This window comes from Budorcas taxicolor, chromosome 3 (genome assembly GCF_023091745.1).
Source record: "Budorcas taxicolor isolate Tak-1 chromosome 3, Takin1.1, whole genome shotgun sequence".
Classification (NCBI taxonomy): Eukaryota; Metazoa; Chordata; class Mammalia; order Artiodactyla; family Bovidae; genus Budorcas; species Budorcas taxicolor.
In genome coordinates, this window is record NC_068912.1 from 119,797,379 (window position 1) to 119,806,101 (window position 8,723).

Consider the following 8,723-nt stretch of genomic DNA (forward strand, 5'->3'; position numbering starts at 1 on the left):
CCTCTGAGCAACTTGTTCAGGAGCACATTCTGATTCAACAGGTGTGTTTGACTGGAGCGTCTGCATTTCTAACCATCTCGCAGGTGGTGGTGATGCTCCTGGTCCCTGGACCACACTTTCAGTTAGGAGGGTTAGCACCGAATGTTAGTACAAGCTATGTTCCACTGCAGAGAAGTGTCCAGCTGCTTTGACCTCATTAAGTGCACCCCTTAGGCTCGGATTAAAGGCTTCCTCATGTCACCGATGCCCATGGATGACCCTGGGTGACCTCAGCAGGCTGGAGCCCCCTGCTTGTTTGTTGTTCAAAAACACAAGCAAAGAGCCTGGCTTTGGAAATGGAAATTTCTCTTTGTTTTCAGCTTACCAGAAGGAGTCACTATTTTATCATGCTAAGGGCTTGTCAAGAGAAATGGTCAAGTAATACTGAGCACAAAACCATGAACTCAGAATCTTGGAGTTCACCACAGAAACGCCTGCTTCTTGGGGTGTGGGGGTGAACAGGTGTGCCACACTAGCCACCTGTCCCCACTACGCGTGACGATCCCTGGGGGTGGGCAGCAGGGATCCATCAACTTAGTGCCAGCAGGATACAGGGCAGGCCCCCTTCCACCCCTCCACCCATGCCCCTGTCAGCACAGCAGCTCCGTGAATCAACACGGTGGCCAACTGATATCTGTTGCACAGCCCTCCTCTGACTTTCTGAATGGTCTGTGCTGTGACAAAGGCAGGGAGCAGAAAGACCCCAGAGAATTCCAGAGAACAGACAGAAGCCCAGATCTCCATAGTTCCAAATGGAAAAGGCTGTCCTTTTCAGCTCAGTGATTTGCTGAGCAAGGAGTGTGAGTCGCCAGTGATATTGATAAGGAGGACATGCCCATCTCTTGAAAGTTGGACTGTTCCTCTTCCATGATTTGGCAAACATCTGCACATGGGCAGAAAGCCCCATGAGAACCTCAAGGGTGCAGAGAGCTCTGCGGATGAAATGCCACTGTGGTCCAGGCTCAGAGGCCATGATGCTGAGATGGGGCTCAGAATCTGCAGGAGAGACAGACACAAAACACCCTCATTAGCCCGGTGATGGCAGGTCTTTGCTCTCCTTCCAGTTTGGCCTGGAGATGAAACCATCACTAGGTCAAGTCCTGGTGGGCCGGGGGTCCGCAGTAAACGTTTCTGAAATCAGTGAATGAGTTTATAAGGAACAGAAAGTATAGGATTAGCTGTGGGAGCCTAGAGTGGAAATGGCAAAATTCAGGAGCATCCCTGAGGGGAGGAGAGCATTTACTTCAAAGGAGGAGACAGGGGGCTGCAACTCCATTCTTGCCCTGGAGACTCTCAGCTCTATAACCCTCCTGGCACTCACCCCACCCCTGTGGTAACAGCTCAGAGGATTCCACAGAGTGAGTGCTCCGTGCATATTTATGAATTTGTGAGTCGCAGGCAACACTGCCCTTTCAGGTCAGCCTGAGCTCATCCGGAAGGAGGCCTGGGCAGCTGGTGGCCTCTTGGTCAGTGGGCAGTGAGTCATCAAAGGGTCAAGACCATGTCACCCCACAGAAATGGAAACCTCTCAGTGAAGCCTCTGCAGGAGTTCGTGCTGGATGGATTTGGGGGTGGCCCACAGACCCAGGCACTGCTCTTTGCTCTGTTCCTGGCCCTGTACGTGGTGGCCGTCCTGGGGAACCTCACCATGATGGTGGTCACCACGCTGGATGCCCGTCTGCACTCCCCGATGTACTTCTTCCTCAAGAACCTCTCCTTTGTGGACCTGTGTTACTCGTCTGTCATCGCCCCCAAGGCCCTGGCCACCTTCCTGTCCTCCTCCAAGCTCATCACCTTCGCAAGCTGTGCCACCCAGTTCTTCTTCTTCTCCCTGCTGGTCACCACAGAAGGTTTCCTCCTGGCCGTGATGGCCTATGACCGCTTCGTGGCCATCTGCAGCCCCCTGCGCTACCCCATCTCCATGTGCCCCTCAGTCTGTGCCCGCCTGGTGCTAGGCTGCTATTGCGGGGGCTGCCTCAACTCCATCCTGCAGGCCAGCTTCACATTCAGCCTCCCGTTCTGCAGCTCCAGCCACATCGACCACTTCTTCTGTGATGTGCCGCCTCTGCTCAAGCTTGCCTGTGCTGACACTACCATCAATGAGCTGGTCATGTTTGGAATCTGTGGCCTCATCATCGTGGGCACCACCCTCGTGGTCCTCACCTCCTATGGCTACATCACAGTGACCATCCTGAGGATGCGCTCAGGAGGAGGGAGACACAAGCTCTTCTCCACCTGCGGCTCCCACATGACAGCCGTGTCCCTCTTTTACGGGACTGTCTTTGTCATGTATGCCCAGCCGGGAGCTGTGGCGTCCATGGAGCAGGGCAAGGTGGTCTCTGTCTTCTACACCCTGGTCATCCCGATGCTCAACCCCCTCATCTACAGCCTGAGAAACAAGGACGTGAAGGATGCCCTGCGGAGACTGGGCCAGAAGCACACAGCCACGTGACGGAGGGTGGACAGAGAGACAGTGTCCTGAGGGCTGGATGGAGAATTCAGAGACAGTGAACCATGAGGAGCCCCTCAAACCTCTTCCACTTCTGAATGGAATGGGATGTCTTGAGGACTCTGATCCATGTATTCAATCACATTGCTTGAAGGCATTTATGAAGCAGACTTTCACTATGTGTGAGATGCAGAGATGGACAAGGATGCTCTGCACCCAGAACTCTCCATGGTGCAAGAAGGAGCAGTGAGTCAAGTCACATGAAGACTGAACGAACAGGGCAGGAGGTGGGGGCGGGTCTCATCCCCTTTGTGTATCATGGTTCTCTGGGTCATTCCATGGGTTTTGGTAGGAAAGAAGTCAGATATTCGTGCATTGATCAAACGTGGAAGAAAAGGTGTTTGCACGCAACATAGCTCCATCTCCCAACCCCACCTGGGATGCAGGACTTCACCATCACCTGTTGGCAGGACATGACCGTCCACCGAGGGCCCTCTGCCTCCAGTTGGCCTTTTTCAGCCCACTTTCGGCACCACCACCAAAGAGATCTGTTTAAGATGATAATGGCCAAGGTGTTCCCCACGGTCAGTAGGGATGAGTAGGAATAGGCTTGGCTTCAGTGGCTCAGGGCTGACGAGCTGGGCCTCTTGGGGAGGAGCCAGGTCAGTGGTCTGGTGAATGTGGTGGTTCCACTTGGGGACAGAAGCTCCCCTGGGCTCCTGCTCCATCACACCAAGGGCACAGATGACACTGTCGTTAGGGATGATGACCCCGGCCACAGCACCACCCTCCAAGTCACAGGATGGAAGACAGGAAGCAGAAGCACAGGTACAATTTTGATATATCTTCAGAAAAAATACTCAGATCATATCCACTCAGGGAGTTCACCACCACCCAGGCTGAGAATGAGAAATTCACCCAATTTTTACAAGATCTTCTCCCGTCATTTCACTCGTCAGCTCCCAGGGTTAACGTGAATCCTGCTTCTAACACACAGATTAGTTTTGCCTACCATGAACATTCAGTGAATAGCATCGTAGAATCATCCAGTTTATCTTCTGTGCTTTTTTTTTTTTTTTTGGTTAACATATTTATGAGATTAACCCATGTGACTGCCCGTAATGGTAGTTCTAATTTTTCATTACTACATAAGATTCCACCATATGAAAATATAATTTATCCATTCTACCACTGATGGCCATTCGAGTTTATTCAGTTCAGTTCAGTTGCTCAGTCATGTCTGACTCTTTGCAACCCCATGGACTGCAGCATGCCAGGCCTCCCTGTCCATCACCAACTCCCGGAGTTTACTCAAACTCATGTCCATGGAGTTGCTGATGCCATCCAACCATCTTATCTTCTGTCATTCCCTTCTCCTCCCACCTTCAATCTTTCCCAGCATCAGAGTCTTTTCAAATGAGCCAGTTCTTCACATCAAGTGGCCAAAGGATTGGAGTTTCAGCTTCAGCATCAGTCCTTCCAATGAATATTCAGGACTGATTCCCTTTAGGATGGATTGGTTGGATCTCCTTGCTTCTACAAAAATTTTTGCATGTCTTTTGCTGTGAGTGAGTTACTGTTGGCATTCTTAGGAGCTGAATGCTCTTGCTTTTGATTAACTCTAAAGTTTTACCAAAATGGAAAAGCAATTTTCATCCCACAAATAGTGCAGGAGAGTCCCTGTTGCTGTGCACCATCATGGACAAGCCATTTGTTGTTGTTCAGCCATTAAGTCGTGTCCAGCTTTTTGAGGCCCCAGGGACTGCAGCATGCCACCCTTCCCTGTCCTTCACTATCTCCTGGAGTTTGCTCAGATTCATGCCCAATGAGTCAGTGATGCTGTCTAACATGGACAAGCTTTATTGTCTATACAGTCCATGGAATTCTCCAGACCAGAATACTGGAGTGGATAGCCGTTCCCTTCTCCAGATCTTCCCAACACAGGGAATCAAACCCAGGGCTCCCTCATTGCAGACAGTTTCTTTACCAGCTGAGCCCACAGGGAAGCCCATTGTCTAATAGGGACAAGCCATATTGTCTGCTTTATCAATTTTAGCCTTTCTGCTGGGTGTGTGGTCATATACTATTCCAACTTTCATTTTTATTTTTTAAATAAACAATTTTGAACATTAAAAAAAAAAACAGAAGTAGACTCTCAGACATAGGCAGGGGTTAATAGTCAGCCACCTATTGCTCTGGCTAAGCCATGAGAAAATCACCATGGGAAAAGAATAAAAGCAAAATATAGCAATAAGCATAACCCAAATAAGAGGACATCAGGTTGATCAGTGGGGGCTGTCCTGCCCTGCTAAGCTAAGGAAAAACACACAGTGTGGACCTTGGAACGCCTGGTCAGGGCAAGTTCAGCACGCTGCTCGCGCACACACCGAGCTCTCCCAGGCTCATGCGGGTCTATGACCTCCAGCGAGGCGACAGCCCCTGCACAAGAAAATAACAAGGACAGTTTAGAGCAATCAATACAGTGGGAGACGTGACCGGGGACACAGGCGGCCGGCTTCACCACAACACAGCACCTCCTTTCTGTTGCCAAGGCACTAAATGACAGCGATGTGGCTCCAAGGAACAGGGCTCTGGACCCAAGAGGTCTTGGGTCCCCCGGTCCCATCTTTAAAACTTTAATTCTGTCTCTAGTTGCTTTTTCCCAAGCTGTGTGTCAACCACTTTCGATCCCCACGTGCTGTGCTGGTCACAACAGACACAGAAAGGCTCATGGTCACCAGGGGGTAAGGGGTGAGGGACAAACTGGAAGACTGGGATTGATATCTATGCACTACTATATGTAACTAGCAAGGAGCTGCTGTACGGCCCAGGGAACTACAGTGCACACAGTGATCAGTGCAGGTAAAGGATGACACCAGAGCGAGTATATGTACACGTGTAACAGAATCCTTTTGCTGTACGCCCGAAAGGAACACAACGCAGCTGAAACTAACACTGCAGACGTAAACCAACTATACGCCAGTAAAATTTATAAAGCAAATTCTAGGCATTTGCGGCCTAAATATATTTCATAGGTACTTATACCTAACAGGAGAGAAAAGAAACATATATTTTTGACAAAATTCAAAGTATAATAACAATTGAACACTGTTTTTTGTAATACAAGTCTACCAATGAGAAAAGTTGCAATTCTTTCTAAGGAGGAAGTTTTCCCCTTCTCTAGTGGCTAATGAGCTGGACCCTATTTTCACATACTTAGCAGCAAACTGAATGCTCTTTTTGAGGAAGCATATATGTTTTGCCAGTTTTTTTCTTTTTCACAAAGATCATAGAAATTCTTATTTTGGTATGAGCCCTTCATTGGTTACATGGTCCCTGAATATCTTCTCTTACTTTGTGGTTTCCATATTTATACTTGCATTGGCCTTTAAAATTGTTTTTGATGAACAGAGGTTCTTGAATTTCATGACTATCAGGCACTTCTTCCATGGCTACTTCATCCTGCGGCATGTTTAAAGAAATACTGTCCGTGCGAGATCCGAAAGTATCTGTTTTATGTTTCCAGTAGAACCTTTTGTCTGCTTAGTCCTTCATGTTAGAACTGATAACTCGCACGTCATTAAATTGGGGGTTTTATGTAGAATGGCCTTATTTCTTCGCACGGTTGCCCCACGGACCACGTTTTAAATGCCCTTCCCCCGCTGCTGTATAGGGTCATCTTTATCGTAAACCAAGCGCCTCTGTATACGTGGGTCTGTTTCTAGGGCTTATTCTGCTATTGTTTATTCTTATGCTATTTTATATTGTCTTATTAAATATTTAAAAAGTAAACTATAAATCCCTCGGCATGTATGAAGAAACATAACAAATGATATACACTACCTTTAGAAATAAAATTTTAACCATTACTGAAAGGCGTAAAAGGAGTCCTGAGTAAATGCCGAGATGCACCGTGAGCTCGCTATGCGGCGCCCAAGTGCCCCGACAGTATGGAAGCTGGCTTACCGCGGGGGGAAGGACGAGAGGGACAGAGCGGAGGGAGAGGCAAAAAGGCCAAAGGAGAAGCTACAGCCTTTACACAACTAAGCTGTTCTTGGGAGAACCACAGCATCACTTCTGCCGTGTTCTGCTGCTTAGAAGGAAGTGACAGAGTCCTCGAGGGAGAGACCCAAACAGCAGCATGAGACAGGAGGCAGAGGCCTCAGGCCGCCCTGGCAGCCACCAGCCCACCACACAAATCATGGACTCGAAGGGAAACTAGAGATAGCAAATATTGCTCTTGTCATTTAGTCACTAAGGCTAAGTCGTATCTGACTCTTTTGTGACCCCATAGACTGTAGCCCATCAGGCTCCTCTGTCCATGGGATCCTCCAGGCAAGAATACCGGAGTGGGCTGCCACTCCTTTCTCCGGGGATCTTCCTGACCCAGGCATCAAATGCACACCTCTGGCATCTCCTGCATTGCCAGGTGGCTTCTTCACTGCTGCGCCACTGTGGAAGCTAAGAAAAGCAGAAAAAAAGAAAAAGGACAAAAATTACTAATGTCAGAAATTAGAAAAAGAATGTAGCTGCAGATACCATGGACAACAGAAGGACAATAAAATCTATCTGGGCCATTCTTCTAGGTTCCACAAGCGTGTTAATAGACGTCTGTTTCTCTCTTTATGACTTGCTTTACTCTGTATAACAGATTCTAGGTCCATCCACATCTCATAAATCACCCTGTCTTATTCCTTTTAGGGGCTGCATAATATTCCATTGTATATTTGTACCACATGGAAACAGTGAGAGACTTTATTTCCTTGGGCTCCAAAATCACGGCAGATGGTGACTGAAGCCATGAAATTAAAAGACCTTTGATCCTTGGAAAAGCTATAAGCAACCTAGACAGCATATTCAAAAGGAGAGACGTTACTTTGCCAACAAGCGTCCATCTAGTCAAACCATGATTTTTCCAGTAGTCATGTATGGATGTGAGAGTTGGACCATAAAGAAAGCTGAGCGTCAAAGAACTGATGCTTTTGAACTGTGGTATTGTAGAAGACTCTTGAGAGTCCCTTGGACTGCATGGAGATCAAACCAGTCAATCCTAAAGGAAATCAGTCCTGAATATTCATTGGAAGGACTGATGCTGAAGCTCCAATCCTTTTGCCACCTGATGGAAAGAACTGACTCATTGGAAAAGACCCTGATGCTGGGAAAGACTGAAGGCAGGAGGAGAAGGGGACGACAGAGGGTGAGATGGTTGGATGGCATCACCAACTTGATGGACATGAGTTGAAAAGCAAGCTCCGGGAGTTGGTGATGGACAGGGAAGCCTGGCGTGCTGCAGTCCGTGGGGTCACAAAGAGTCGGACACGACTGAGTGACTGAACTCACTGACCACATCTTCTTTATCCATTCATCTGCAAGAACAGACACAGATGTGGAGAGTGGACACGTGGGTACCAGTGGGGGAAGAGAGGGTGGGATGAATCGGGAGATTAGGATTGGCATACATACGCTACTATGTCTACAACAGATGGCTAGCAGGAGCCCGCAATAGAGTGCTGGGGGCCCTGCTCAGCGCTCTTGTGTTGACCTGGAGGAGTGGGATGGGGCAGGGAGGAAGGGAGGCCCAAGAGGGAGGAGACATGTGCACGGACAGGTGATTTACTTCACTATTACCAGAAACTAACACGGCATCGTAAAGCAACTGTATTCCAATAAAAAAAAAGTTTAAAAAATAAAAAAAAAGGATAATGAAATAATACTAAAACTAGTATTATTGATAACAATAATTTGATAACTCAGATGAAATGGACTAATTTCTTGAAAGACACAATCTGTCAAAATTCACACAAGAAGAAACTGACCATCTTGTCATGGCTGCATCTTTTCAAGAAACTGAAGACAGTGAACTGCCTTGCAAAACAGACAGACCAAGCCCAGACGGAAAAACGGGCGGGTCCTGCCAGATGCTGAAGAAAGAAGTTACGCCCGTTCTCTACCACGTCTTTCAGAGGGCAGACACAGAGGGAATAACTCCAAGCTCATTCTACCAAGCCAGTGTTCTCGTAATACCGAAACCAGACGCAGACATCACCTATGAATGGGGGGCAAATTTCAGGGCCTAACACAGAGAGTCTTAAAAAAAGAAAAAATAATAAGACCTACCTTGTAGAGTGGTTGTGGGACGAGTGATAAAACGAGGTAAAGATCTGAGCAGGGAGCCCCTGCCCCGCAATCCACAGGGAAGAACAGCCAGTCCCGATCCATGCTCACAGCCTGCTCT

General features: G+C 48.0%; 1 protein-coding gene across 1 annotated transcript; it reads left to right on the forward strand.

Moving 5' to 3' along the window:
• Positions 1–1,540: 1,540 nt before the first annotated feature.
• On the forward strand, positions 1,541–2,491 carry LOC128044920 (olfactory receptor 12-like). The gene has a single exon (XM_052637338.1). The coding sequence runs from the start codon at positions 1,541–1,543 to the stop codon at positions 2,489–2,491; it is 951 nt and encodes a 316-aa protein (XP_052493298.1).
• Positions 2,492–8,723: the final 6,232 nt, after the last annotated feature.

What these genes read in the sequence shown, in the direction of transcription:
- LOC128044920 (XM_052637338.1), top strand. Translation starts at nt 1,541, where the DNA reads ATGTCACCCCACAGAAATGGAAACCTCTCAGTGAAGCCTCTGCAGGAG.